The sequence below is a fragment of the Mobula hypostoma genome, chromosome 3 (genome assembly GCF_963921235.1).
Source record: "Mobula hypostoma chromosome 3, sMobHyp1.1, whole genome shotgun sequence".
Classification (NCBI taxonomy): Eukaryota; Metazoa; Chordata; class Chondrichthyes; order Myliobatiformes; family Myliobatidae; genus Mobula; species Mobula hypostoma.
The window spans coordinates 58,562,030-58,576,923 of NC_086099.1; the positions used below are offsets into that span (position 1 = coordinate 58,562,030).

Below are 14,894 nucleotides of genomic sequence, written 5' to 3' on the forward strand. Positions count from 1 at the left end.
AGCACGTCCTCCCTTCTTTTATATTCAGTACAGTTAGCAGTAAGTGATAACATTGCAGGCTTTGTTAATTATTTACTATCCCTGTTGTGAATCATGGACTAAAATGTACAATTCCTAAGGATCTCTGTCATCCTCATCATTCAGCAACACTCAGAAAATGCTCGAGGAACTCAGCACGCCAGGCAGCATCAGACCTGGTCTGCTGAGTTCCTCCAGCATTTTGTGTGTGCTGCTTGGATTTCCAGCATCTGCAGATTTTCTCTTGTTCATCATTCAGCAATATGATTTTTTAAATCTTTCCTGCCAAAATTAGGCAACATCCCATCTTTCCCCATACTCCATTTGTCAGAAGTTTGCCTACTTATTTAATCTATATTCTTTTGTAGCTTCATGTCCCAAATGAATTCCCTATCTATCTTTACTTCATTGGTAAATATAGCAATCATTCAGTTGTAAAAGGCTGAGGCCCTAGCACCAGGCCCGGTAATACAATACTCATCTTGCCAAGCAGAAAAAAATCCGTTTATGCCTGTTCTTCTTTTTTTTTGTTAGTCCCCCAGTCTATCCGTGTAAAAGTGTTACCTCCTGCTCCATGATCTTATACGTTCCACAACAACCTTTGACGTCACACCTTGTCAAATGGCTTCTGAAAATCTAAGTATTACATTAGTGCAATTGGTGTAGTGATAAAGAATGAAATTTTCCCCAAGGAATTTGTTTAATCTTTCTATCATTTCCTTATTTGGCTTCATAATTTCAGCTGTCTGTCCCAAACTTCTGTGAATCTTTTTATGAATCTTTAAGAAAACTTTGATATACAGTATGATAATTTGTTTTCCACTAATTTTAGGTGAATGCAAGAATCTTTCAATCTTAAGGCTTTTTAAAATATTCTTTTTACTAGTATACAGGTGGCCTCCATTTTCCGAACGTTCGCTTTAAGACACCTCGCTGTTACGAAAGACTGACATTAGTTACCTGTTTTCACTAACCGAAGGTGTTTTCACTGTTACGAAAAAAGGCCGTGCGCGCCGTAACAGCCAAGCTCCTCCCCCGGAACTGCATTCTAGCCAGCATTGCTTAAACATGTGCTTTATCTCGATTTATTTTGTGCATCTGTTAGCAAGATGAGTTCTAAGGTATCGGAAAAGCCTAAAAGAGCTCGTAAGGGTGTTACACTTAGCGTAAAACTAGACATAATTAAGCGTTTCGATCGTGGTGAACCAAGTTAGGACATTGTCCGCTCGTTGAACTTGCCTGTGTCCACCATTTGCACTATTTATAAGCAGAGAGAAAGAATTTTGAAAGCTGCCGATGTTACTGTTGGTTCTGCTCGTAGCAAAGTGGTCTCTCTTAGTCCGCATCTAGTAATGGATAAAATGGAAAGTCTATTGCTTGAGTGGATTGATGGGTGTACAAAGCCTGGTGTTCTGTTAAGTTTTCTTATACTTAAGGAGAAATCAGTCAGTCTTTTTAATAAGCTGAAACAGAAAGCACTGGACGATGGTGATGAAAGTGTTGCGAAAGTGGAATTTAAAGGTAGTCATGGGTGGTTTGATCGGTTTCTGAGGCAAGGGCAGCTTCATAGTTTAAGCAGTGGTCCCCAACCTGCGGGCCGCGGACTGATACGTGGCCGCGAAGAATGAAGTGGTGCCCCAGTAGCCGGGACGCACCCAGCACATCTTTAAGAAAAAAGCCGAAATAAACAAACTAATTAATTAGGTGCCGCCCGGCACGTAAATGTCGGCCCAGATCAGAGGCGATTGCCGATTGCGTCAGGTGGTTATTCATATGAGCAAGTGTTTAACTGTGACAAAACTGCAATTTATTGGAGTCTTCCTGATTCCGGTAAGTGAAACTACACTGTACATACATTATTTCTACTTTATATAGGCTGTGTATTTTTATGTGTTATTTGGTATGATTTGGCAGCTTCATAGCTTAAAGGTTACTGGAGAGAGTGTCTCTGCCGAGAGCGTTTCCGCGAGATTTTCGCTGTGCTAGATAGTGCTGCAGAAAAGTATTTCTACTTTATATAGGCTGTGTATTTATCATATCATTCCTGTTTTTACTATATGTTACTGTTATTTTAGGTTTTATGTGTTATTTGGCATGATTTTGTAGGTTATTTTTTGGGTCTGGGAACGCTCAAAAATTTTTCCCATATTAATAAATGGTAATTGCTTATTCACTTTACTACATTCTGGCTTACGAACCGTTTCATAGGAACGCTGTACCTTCGGATGGCGGGGGAAACCTGTATCTAACTTTTCCATGGTTGGGCCCCTTTTCCCCTAGCTTTCTATTTCCCAATTTTTAATACCAAACTGAGTTATTTCTTAACACATCTGCCACAATCTTCTACAATACCATTAAATCCTGATTACTTAACTACCCTTGCTAACCACTTCATATTGGCATAGGTTCTTACATTCAGGATTTAAAAATATGGTTTCCAAATCATTCCAAATTTTGTTTGATGTTCACTCTGTCATTGAGGTTACATATTAAAGGTTATTAATTAACCATTTCACTATACATTACTAGATCTGGATTGAGGTGGTGGTGGATTGAACAGGAAGGTTAACAGGAGGAGGATAGAAAGGCTACTGTTTCTACCATTAGAGGCAGTTACAAAAATTGATATTGAAAAATCTGTGCTGAATATTATAAAACTTAAGCCACATTTCTGACACTATTTTAATTAATTTAATTAGAAGTGATGGTTGCTGTGAGCCATATTTCTTCCTCTTATGTGCTTGCCCTCAACAAAATGAGCAGAGAACTTAGAAATTCTAGATATATTCAAATATGCCACATTGTATCTTTTTTGGAGGAGTACATCTACTTATTTAGCTTGATTTCTCTTAATGTGGGAAACATTACAACAAGCAAACTGAAAAACTCAAACATTAGCTATATATCTAATGATAAATGCATTAGATATTGTTAATTTTACTGCATTCATAATGATGACTGTATTTAGAAAAAGAGTAAATTTTTATCATCTTTATTTATTACTTCCACCAGATTTGATATGCAGTGTCTTTAATTCAGTCCAATAGTTAAATATTAACTTATTTCATTCAGATTGGTGTGAGCTGCCAGCAGAAGTGCTGGATGTGGGTTCGAGATGTTGGATATGAACATAGATAGGAAGGGTATGGAGAGCTATGGACCAGGTGCATATTGATGGAACAAGGCAGATTAACAGTTTGAACAGACTAGATAGATCGAAGAGCCTGTTTATGTGCTGTGACTCTATGACATTTAAATCTTGGAATAACTGGAAGTGCTTACGTTTCCCTTAATCAGTTTTTCAGCTATTTTGGCCTGCCTTCTCTCCTCTCGGCTTGCTTGCTGTTCACGGAATCCTTTCTGCTTCTGCATTGCCAATGTAATCCATAGAGGTTGGGCAGATTCCACCTTGTCCACAAGCCTTGAACTGTCCAGGGAATGTCTGCTTTGAAGAATTGGTTTTTCTGCAAACATAATATGAAAATGTATTTTTTAACCAAAAGCATACTAGCTAAACAGATGCACTTATTTTCAGATTATGTCATGTTAATAACAAATTATGAAAATTATAGATGAAAAAGTTTAATTTAAAATCATTTTGAATGAATTGACAATTTGACACAAACTATTCTAAAGGAAATAACTAATAGAAACGAAACACACACACACACACACACACACACACACACACACACACACACACTCACACACACACACACACACATACACACACAAGATCCCACAGACGTCGTTAATCCAGAGCAACACACAAAATGTTCGTGGATTTAAAAACGTAAACACGAGGAAATCTGCAGATGCTGGAAATTCAAGCAACACACATAAAAATGCAGGTGAATGCAGCAGGACAGTCAGGATCTATAGGAGGAGGTACAGTCAACGTTTTGGGCTGAGAGGCTTTGTCAGGACTAACTGAAAGAAGAGATAGTACGAGATTTGAGAGTGGGAGAGGAAGGAGGAGATCCGAAATGATAGGAGAAGACAGGAGGGGGAGGAATGGAGCTAAGAGCTGAAAAGTTGATTGGCAAAAGGGATACAAGGCTGGAGAAGGGAGAGGATCATGGGACAGGAGGCCTAGGGAGAAGGAAAGGGGGAGGGGAGCCCAGAGGATGGGCAAGGAGTTATAGTGAGAGGGACAGAGGGAGGAAAAAAAAAGAGAATAAATAAATAGATAGATAGATAGATAGATAGATAAATAAATAAATAATGGATGGGGTATGAAGAGGTGGGGCATTAACGGAAGTTAAAGAAGTCAATGTTCATGCCACCAGGTTGGAGGCTACCCAGACGGAATATAAGGTGTTGTTCCTCCAACCTGAGTGTGGCTAGAACTCAGTGGGCCAGGCAGCATCTATGGAAATGAGTGAACAGTCAACATTCCTGATGAAGGGTCATGGCCCAAAACATCAACTGTCATATCCAAAGATGCTGCCTGACCTGCTGAGTTCTGCCAGCATTTTGTGTGTGTTGCTAAGGGAAATAACTTTCATTATATGCTTAATATTTGAATGATCTGAGAAGAAGTATGGTAAATATCAAGGATGTTTGGAATGCTGACTTTTATCCCATAAAAACCCAGATGAAATCTTGACATTTAAACCATTTTGGGGAAAAAACTGTATAGGAAAAATCAGGGATTTAAATTCATGTGGAATAGATATCCAAATATATTAGCTAAATATTAATTATTACATTTAGTAGGATAACATGGGTATAAAGTAGTCCTCAGGGCAATTTTACTGTTTCTGTCCTCTGCCGTTCCTGAGCAAATGTGACCTACAGAGGAAAACCTATATGAAACAGAGGGGGACTGACGTCTAATATACAAAAGAAAACAATGTGTGCAAAAAAATAAGTACTCAGAACATGAATTGTAAAGAGTTCCTGAAAGTAAGTCTGTAGGTCATAGAATCACTGTGTTTGAAGTAATCCACACCAGTTCAGGAGCCTGATGGTTGTAGGTTAATAACTGTTCCTAAACTTAGTGGTGTGGGATCCAAGGTGGTGTGCACCTCCTGCTTGATGCGAGAATAGGACATGGCCCAAATGCAGGGTTCTTTATAGCACACCACTCATCACAGGCCTCCATTCTGAGAAATAACCTTCAGCCATCATTTTCTGCTTCCTGCCTCCAAGGCAATTTTGAATCCACCAGATTAACTCTCCCTAGATTCTATGGCACCTACCCATCCATACCAGACTACATAGAACATAGAACATAGAATAGTACAGCACAGTACAGGCCCTTTGGCCCACAATGTTGTGCCGACCCTCAAGCCCTGCCTCCCATCTAACCCCCCCACCTTAAATTCTTCCATATACCTGTCTAGTAGTCTCTTAAACTTCACTAGTGTATCTGCCTCCACCACTGACTCAGGCAGTGCATTCCACGCACCAACCACTCTCTGAGTAAATAACCTTCCTCTAATATCCCGCTTGAACTTCCCATCCCTTACCTTAAAGCCATGTCCTCTTGTATTGAGCAGTGGTGCCCTGGGGAAGAGGTGCTGGCTATCCACTCTATCTATTCCTCTTATTATCTTGTACACCTCTATCGTGTCTCCTCTCATCCTCCTTCTCTCCAAAGAGTAAAGCCCTAGCTCCCTTAATCATGCAGGACCTTGTTGAAGGTAGTTATTAATGAATATGATATAGTTGGGATCACAGAGACATGGCTCCAGGGTGACCAAGGATGGGAGCTCAACATTCAGGGATATTCAATATTCAGGAGGGATAGACATGAAGGAAGGGGAGGTGGGGTGGCATTGCTGGTTAGAGAGGAGATTAATGCAATAGAAAGGAAGGACATTAGCCGGGAGGATGTGGAATCGATATGGGTAGAGCTGCATAACACTAAGGGGCAGAAAATGCTGGTGGGAGTTGTGTACAGGCCACCTAACAGTAGTAGTGAGGTTGGGGATGGCATTAAACAGGAAATTAGAAATGCGTGCAATAAAGGAACAGCAGTTATAATGGGTAACTTCAATCTACATATAGATTGGGTGAACCAAACTGGTAAGGGTGTTGAGGAAGAGGATTTCTTGGAATGTATGTGGGATAGTTTTCTGAACCAACATGTTGAGGAACCAACTAGAGAGCAGGCTATTCTGGACTGGGTTTTGAGCAATGAGGAAGGGTTAGTTAGCAATCTTGTCATGCGAGGCCCCTTGGGTAAGAGTGACCATAATATGGTGGAACTCTTCATTAAGATGGAGACTGATATAATTAATTCGGTAACAAAGGTTCTGAACTTAAAGAAGGGTAACTTTGAAGGTATGATATGTGAATTAGATAAGATAGACTAGCAAATGATACTTAAAGGGTTAAAGGGATATGCACTGGCAAGCATTTAAAGATCGCATGGATGAACTACAACAATTGTTCATCCCAGTTTGGCAAAAGAATAAACCAGGGAAGGTAGTGCACCCGTGGCTGACAAGGGAAATTAGGGATAGTCTCAATTCCAAAGAAGAAACTTACAAATTGGCCAGAGAAAGTGGCTCACCTGAGGAATGGGAGAAATTCAGAGTTCAGCAGAGGAGGACAAAGGGCTTAATTAGGAAAGGGAAAAAAGTTTATGAGAGAAAGCTGGCTGGGAACATAAAAACTGACTGTAAAAGCTTTTATAGATATGTGAAAAGAAAAAGATTGGTTAAGACAAATGTAGGTCCCTTACAGTCAGAAACAGGTGAATTGATCATGGGGAACAAGGATATGGCAGACCAATTGAATAACTACTTTGGTTCTGTCTTCACTAATAAGGACATAAATAATCTTCCGGAAATAGTAGGGGACAAAGGGTCTAGTGAGGTGGAGGAACTGAGGGAAATACATGTTAGTAGGGAAGTGGTGTTAGGTAAATTGAAGGGATTGAAGGCAGTTAATCCCCAGGGCCAGATGGTCTGCATCCCAGAGTGCTTAAGGAAGTAGCCCAAGAAATAGTGGATGCATTAGTGATAATTTTTCAAAACTCTTTAGATTCTGGATTAGTTCCTGAGGATTGGGGGGTGGCTAATGTAACCCCGCTTTTTAAAAAAGGAGGGAGAGAGAAACCGGGGAATTATAGACTGGTAAGCCTGACATTGGTGGTGGGGAAAATACAAGAGTCAGTTATCAAAGATGTGATAACAGTCCATTTGGAAAGCAGTGAAATCATTGGACAAAGTCAGCATGGATTTGTGAAAGGAAAATCATGTCTGACGAATCTCATAGAATTTTTTGAGGATGTAGCTAGTAGAGTGGATAGGGGAGAACCAGTGGATGTGGTATATTTGGATTTTCAAAATGCTTTTGACAAGGTCCCACACAGGAGGTAGTGTGCAAACTTAAAGCACACGGTATTGGGGGTAAGGTATTAATGTGGATAGAGAATTGGTTGGCAGACCCGAAGCAAAGAATGGGAATAAACGGGACCTTTTCAGAATGGCAGGCAGTGATGAGTGGGGTACCGCAAGGCTCAGTGCTGGGACCCCAGTTGTTTACAATATATATTAATGACTTGGACGAGGGAATTAAATGCAGCATCTCCAAGTTTGCGGATGACATGAAGCTGGGCGGCAGTGTTAGCTGTGAGGAGGATGCTAAGAGGATGCAGGGTGACTTGGATAGATTAGATGAGTGGGCAAATTCATGGCAGATGCAATTTAATGTGGATAAATGTGAGGTTATCCACTTTGGTGGCAAGAACAGGAAAACAGATTATTATCTGAAAGGTGGCTGATTAGGAAAAGGGGAGGTGCAACGAGACCTGGGTGTCATTGTACCCCAGTCATTGAAAGTGGGCATGCAGTTACAGCAGGCGGTGAAAAAGGTGAATGGTATGCTGGCATTCATAGCAAGAGGATTCAAGTACAGGAGCAGGGAGGTACTACTGCAGTTGTACAAGGCCTTGGTGAGACCACACCTGGAGTATTGTGTGCAGTTTTGGTCCCCTAATCTGAGGAAAGACATCCTTGCCATAGAGGGAGTACAAAGAAGGTTCACCAGATTGATTCCTGGGATGGCAGGACTTTCATATGATGAAAGACTGGATCGTCTAGGCTTATACTCTCTGGAATTTAGAAGATTGAGGGGGGATCTGATTGAAACGTATAAAATTCTAAAGGGATTGGACAGGCTAGATGCAGGAAGATTGTTCCCGATGTTGGGGAAGTCCAGAACGAGAGGTCACAGTTTGAGGATAAAGGGGAAGCCTTTTAGGACCGAGATGAGGAAAAACTTCTTCACACAGAGAGTGGAGAATCTGTGGAATTCTCTGCCACAGGAAACAGTTGAGGCCAGTTCATTGGCTATATTTAAGAGGGAGTTAGATATGGCCCTTGTGGCTAAAGGGATCAGGGGGTATGGAGTGAAGGCAGGTACAGGGTTCTGAGTTGGATGATCAGCCATGATCATAATAAATGGCGGTGCAGGCTCAAAGGGCCGAATGGCCTACTCCTGCACCTATTTTCTATGTTTCTACATCTTGTTGAAGCCCAAATTGATAATGTCCACCTGTGTCTACCTTTTTATTTACCTCTTAATAAAAGATTCATCAGACATAACTTCCCATGCACAAAGGTATGTTGACTCCACCTATTCAGACCGTATATACAAATACTACTAGATCCCGTCAGTTAGAATTCCCTACAAATAACTTCCCCACTACTGATATCAGCCGTACTGACTTATAGTTCCATTAATTGTCCTTCCTACCCTTCTTAAACAATGGAACAACAGTAACCACCTTCTAGTCTTCAGGAGCTTTACCAGTGACTAACAATGAAGCAAATTTATCCATGAGGAACTCAACAAATTTCTCCTCTAGCCTCTCAAAAAGTCTGAGGTTGCACTTGGTCAGGCCCTGTGGATTTATCCACCTCAATGTGCTATAAGGCTGTAAATACCTCCCATCTGGTAATATGACTGTCCTCCAAAACACCTCCACTTGTTTCCTTAAACAACCATGAATTTCTTTTCAGTAAATACTGAGGAGAAATGTTCATTTAAATTCATCTTTCTCAGCTGAACTCCAAAGGAACCTGCTCTCTCTCTATCCACCCTTTTATTCTTACTATAGTTATAAAACCTCAGGATTTTCCTTAATCTTACCTGCCAGATTCATCTCATACCATCTCTTTCCCCTCCTGATTTGTTTCTCAAGATTATTCTTATAGTCATCAAGTTATTCACTCATTTCAATCCCCTAAACCCAATAAATGTTTCCTTCTCAAACAAGAGAAACTCTGCAGATGCTGGAAATCTAAGCAACACAAAATGCTGAATGAACCCAGAAGGCCAGGCAACATCTATCGAAAAAGAGTACGGTCAGCATTTCAGGCTGAGACCCTACATCAGGATTTCATCATATCCTTCTTTTTCTTGACCAGAGTCCTAATATTCCTTGTCAGCCAAGGCTTCCTAAACTTGCTCTTCAACCTAACAGAAAAATGCTGCTTCTGGACACTTGATATCAATCACACCCTTAAAAGTTCTCCACTTGTTACTCATTCTTTTCCCTTCACATAGGCTAACCCAAAATCACCTTCTGCTAGATCTTGCTTAATTCTCCCAAAATCAGCTCTTTACTAGTTTATTGGACCTGTCCTATCCTGTGCTTCTTCACCACAATTTTTAAAGACCCACTCTCTCTCCTAACACCCCAGCCCCAGCCCCAGCCCCAGCCCCAGCCCCAGCCCCAGCCCCAGCCCCAGCCCCAGCCCCAGCCCCAGCCCCAGCCCCCCACTCCCTCTTGGCCCATTCTCACAAAGGTGGCTGTGGTTGACCTTACCTTCTTTTTATTGCCTGTTGTTAATTAACTAATTGGCCAATCAACTATTAACTATTACCAAATCTGCCACTTAAATTCCTGTAGAGTTAAATTCATAAGCAAGACCCAAGATGTGGGTGCATAGAAATAATACAAAAGTAATTCACTAGATTCCTCACTGTGGGACAAAATAAAGACAATTCATGAGGTCATTTCGGTCCATTATGGACAGAATGCTGCCCTGTTGTCGATAGCACTATTTGGAGATCACCTTAAATTTAGGTCTAGTATGCTCTCTCAAGAAAATGTGAAAGATCATGTGGTACTATTTCAAATAAATCAGCTAGCACCTAAAATCAAACTACCTGGTGTGCACAATCTGATAGCAATGTTTCTTATAATGACTAAATTTGATAGCACAGGACTTAATTGGTTGTATGGTGCTTTCAGGCAGCTGGGGGCTAAGGGACATAAAAGATGTTTTGTAAATGCAAACTTTAAATTTCCTTAATCATTCAATGTTGAGGAATTGAAAAGCAGAGCCTCTTAAATAAGGGGAATATCTTACCACTGTTAATAGAGCAGAATGGAACCAAAATGGTTGCAACAAGTTCACACTTTGCCTACCTTTCTGAATGGAGTCTGTTTTTTTGTCTGCCCTCCATGGAAGGTTGATGAATGGGAAAAGAGATTTTTTATCTTTTGTTTCTTCTTCATTCTTTAATCTGCATGTTTGCACTGAGGTACCATTCTTCTCATCTTCTTTTCTCATATCTGAATCAAGTGAAGACTTTGTGTTTTTGTGATCTGCAATGTCAATAAAATCTGTCTTGTTTAAGGTACTGTGAGGGGATGGAGGTGCAGTGAACTGTGTAGGCTTAGGTGCTAAAGCTGGTTTTTGAGATATTTGTGGTCTTGATGAAAGTTTCTCATTCGAAAGTGCGGCAAGTTTAATTTTAATATGTTTTGCCACATCAGCACTACTTAGGTGTGTAATCCTGGTCTGTGAAATGTCTGAAATACTACTTAAGCTGTCTTTCAACATTTTACTATTCTTATTATTCGTGGTACAAGAGCTTTGCTTACCAGAAACAGTGCATGATTCACTTTCTTTCCCTTTTGCAGCTAGGAAGGCTGGAATGCCGTCCATACTATCTCCAGCACTGTATCTCTTCTTCCTTTTTTGTTCTCCTTGCTGCTCATAGTGGAACCGAAGAGAATAGTGGGTCCTCCGTAATTTTATCCCAAATGGTGATGTATCCATCATTCCCTCAGTTTGAGAGATCACATTTGCTGCTGTTCGGTTACCATTGGGGAGCTGAGCTTGTGGCAGTGAACGCTCTTCCCTTGGTGTTGCAGGAAGACTTGGAACTAAAAATGATGGAAGATCTTTGGCAAACTTGCAACCCTCAGCAGCATCTGTTACCCTAATATTGTGATTTTCTGACTGTGAACCACCTTTTAAGTCTTTGGTTACATCCTGCTCAATATCTCTGGATGTCAAAGACCTGCTGGGTTCAAAAGAATCCATTATGGAATCAGCCACAGGCACATTTTCGCCAGGTGTATTTTGCTTCTCCTTTTCATGAAATATATTTTCTTTAACACTATCACTAACTTTATTGCCATCTGCCCATTTCTGCCATGCGGGTGTTATTGAAAATTTTGCGTTAGCAGATAAAGTTTTTCTCAAACTGCCATGGGCACTTGGTACTTTGCATGTAGTCCAATCATCACTAAATCTGCCATGGACCCTCCTTTCCTTTTCTTGCAGTCTCTCATTTGAACTTTTAAGAATTTTAGCCCTAATGGTAGCCCACTCATTTAAAGCTCTCGACTCATCAAGTGATTGTCCTGCATTGAACTTCAACTTTCCTATTCTGCTCCTCATATCAGGAGTTGACTTATTTGCTTTTTCAATAAATGGCAAATCAACGGTTTTCTTCTCTTCTGAAAAACCAAGCAATGACTTACAGGCAGTATCTTTAATCTGTTTCAGATCAACAGCAGTACCACAAAGTTGAGCTCCAGTGACCAGAATGGCTGTGTGAGGAACATAACTTGAAGAGGTGAGACCTTTACTTGACTTCGGAGAAGAATGTAAAACAGTAGCATCTAATGAAGGTATAGTTTTTCTTGGATGTGTCACAGGAGTCAGATTAACTTTTGGAAAGATGATTTGTTTCTCTCCTGAAGCAACTTGAAATGAAAATGGCTGTGATGTAGTTTGTCTTTCATCCAGCTCTTTCCATCTAAGTTCTTCTCTTCGTTGCTGCTCTTCCAGTGCCTGAAGGGATTGTTGCTCTTCTTTACTTATCACATTATCATCATTTTGCCTCTCTTCTTCTTCCCTTTGTGGATTCTGCAAATCTGACTGCTGTTTAACCTTCTGCTGATTTTGCTTTTCCAAATCTTTTCTTTGTGCTTCTTCATTAGATTGTTTGTTTCCAGCAGCACTAAGATGCAATTTTCCTTTCTCTTCACTTTGAAACATCTCTTTCGTCTCCAAACATCTTTCTTCTTTTTCTGTTTTCAAATTCACTTTCTCATGATGTTGCTTTTCTAGTTCCCTATTTTGTTTCACTTCTTCACAAAGTCCCTCCTCAAATTGACAAACTTTTTCCCTTTTTAGTTTACGACACTGTTGCTCTACCTTGCTTAATTTTTCCCCCTCTATTTTTTGTCTCTGTTCTTCATCTTGTAATTTTTGCTCTTCAGTTTCTCTTTGCTTCTCCTCTTCTTCACGAAGTTTTTGCTCCTCCATTTCTCTTTGTTTCTGCTCTTCCTCGTGTAATTTTTGCTCTATTTCCCTTCGTTTCTGTTCTTCACGCAATTCTTGCTCCTCTATTTCTCTTCGTCTCTGTTCTTCCTCGCGTAATTTTTGTTCCTCTATTTCTCTTCGTCTCTGTTCTTCTTCACGCAATTTTTGTTCTTCTATTTCTCTTTGTCTTTGTTCTTCATGCAACTTTCGTTCTTCTATTTCTCTTCGCTGCTCTTCCTCGCGTAATTTTTTTTCCTCTATTTCTCTTCGTCTCTGTTCTTCTTCATGTAATTTTTGCTCCTCTATTTCTCTTTGCCTCTGCTCGAGTAATTTTTGTTCCTCTATTTCTCTTTGTCTCTGTTCTTCTTCACGCAATTTTCGTTCTTCTATTTCTCTTTGTCTCTGTTCTTCATGTAATTTTTGCTCTTCTATTTCTCTTTGCCTCTGCTCTTCTTCAAGTAATCTTTGATCCTCTATTTCTCTTCGTCTCTGCTCTTCTTCACGCAATTTTTGTTCCTCTATTTCTCTTCGTCTCTGCTCTTCTTCGCGCAATTTTTGCTCCTCTATTTCTCTTTGTCTCTGCTCTTCCTCACGTAATTTTTGATTCTCCATTTCTCTGCATCTCCATTCTTCCTGTCGTATTTTTTGCTCCTCCATTACTCTTTGTCCTTCCTGCTCTCGTCCTTCTTCCAGTCTCTTTTGTTCTGCAAATTCATATTGTGTTTGGTCTTCTTCCTGGAATTTATACTTCTTTGCATCCTCTCTACATTTTTGTTCCTCATCGTTTTGATGTCTTTTTTCTTCATTTTGTTTCCCTTCCACTGCTTTATAATGTTGTTGTCCATTCTCCACATGAATCTGCACCTTTTCTTCTCGGTCACATTCAACTTCATGAACAATCACATTCTGCAACTCCTACAAGATGCAAAGTTTTTAATATATTTTTAAATCTTCAATATAATAGACACAATTTCTTAAAACTTGTAACTTAATCCTCCCCACTTTTCCAGGATATTTCAATTTTGCTGGTAAGAGTCATAAATTAGTGATATATTATTCTATAAAAAAAAATCTAGATGTAGACCTTTGATAAATCAGTTCACTCTAGCTTAATATCAAGGGCATAATATGCTTGTTACAAAAAGGGGATAATACCCTTAAAAATCTGTATTTATGAATAATCTTGTAACCATTGTAACTAGAATATAAATAATAATTCCAATAATTCTAAGTTTTCTACGATACTGAATTATTCTACTTACCCCAGGCAATTATTTAACCTGGTGCCTGTAGAATTGGCAAACAGCTTATAAATGCAGGTCACTTTGGAAAATGTTGAGTAAATTTCTTTGTTTGGAATAACTCAAGAGTGTAAAGGTAGATACATTGGACAGCTGATGAAGAATAAGGATCAACACAGCAACCCAAAGATACGAATGTATAATTCGTGAAATTGCTGTGACAGTAGATAAAAAAAAACACTTGCTTTTTAAAAATGTTTGGTTTTATAAGTATAAACATGGTACAAAGAAATTAAGAGGTAATGGTAAGTTTCTAGAAAATTTGCTTGGGTCTTAGGTAATGCAGTTTTAGGTAAATTTATTTAAGAATAAGGACATTTATTAAAGAAAAGGAGTACAGTCTTGTGGTTCACTGGCAGAATGCAACTTTATTTATGAACGTAGAACTACAAAACAGAAGGAAAATTTCATAGGTAAAGTTACAATGAGGTTATGAGTGCATTGTCAGTTGGATTGGTTTTGATCATTCGTTTAAGGGAAAATGGTAATTATTTGAATCAAAGGAAGAATATGGTTATGGGGTGAAGAAGAAAGTTGGATCTCTTTTGGATTATTTTGGAATACAGGGCATTGTGGCTAGTCTTAAAAGCCTGGATTAATAATAACTCACTTGAGGCGATAATCCAGAGGTATGTATTTGAATGCTGCCATGATAACCAGGGAATTTTAAAATTTAGTTAGTTTAATGAATCAGAAATGAAAATGATAATATCCTTCATGGTGACTGTAATGTGATTGGAAGATTGTACATCCTGGTACGAGAGGGAAAGCAACCAGAAGTCGTGATACATATTGGTACCAACGACACAGGCAGGAAGAGGCATGAGGTTCTGAAGTGTGAGTTTCAGGAACTAGGCAGAAGGCTGAAGAACAGGACCTCAAGGGTGGCGTTCTCAGGATTGCTGCCAGTGCTACGTGACAGTGATGGTAAGAATTGGTGGAGATTCCAGCTGAATGCGTGGCTGAGGAATTGGTGCAGGGAGCAGGGTTTTAGATTTTTGGATCATTGGGATCTCTTCTGGGGAAGGTGGGACCTGTACAGATTGGA

At 39.7% G+C, this 14,894-nt stretch overlaps 1 protein-coding gene across 11 annotated transcripts in view; it reads right to left on the minus strand.

The window, feature by feature from the left end:
* cracd (capping protein inhibiting regulator of actin dynamics) overlaps positions 1-14,894 on the minus strand; it is a 299,145-nt gene that overhangs the window by 25,277 nt on the left and 258,974 nt on the right. For 7 of the 11 annotated variants that reach the window (XM_063043095.1, XM_063043093.1, XM_063043094.1 and 4 more), the window contains 2 exons: positions 10,412-13,460; positions 3,301-3,482 (listed from right to left, as the gene is read on the minus strand). In XM_063043095.1, coding sequence (XP_062899165.1) covers positions 3,301-3,482; positions 10,412-13,460 — 3,231 coding nt within the window. The remainder of the gene's footprint in view (positions 1-3,300; positions 3,483-10,411; positions 13,461-14,894) is intronic. The other 4 variants (XM_063043092.1, XM_063043091.1, XM_063043090.1 and 1 more) reach the window with 2 other exon arrangements.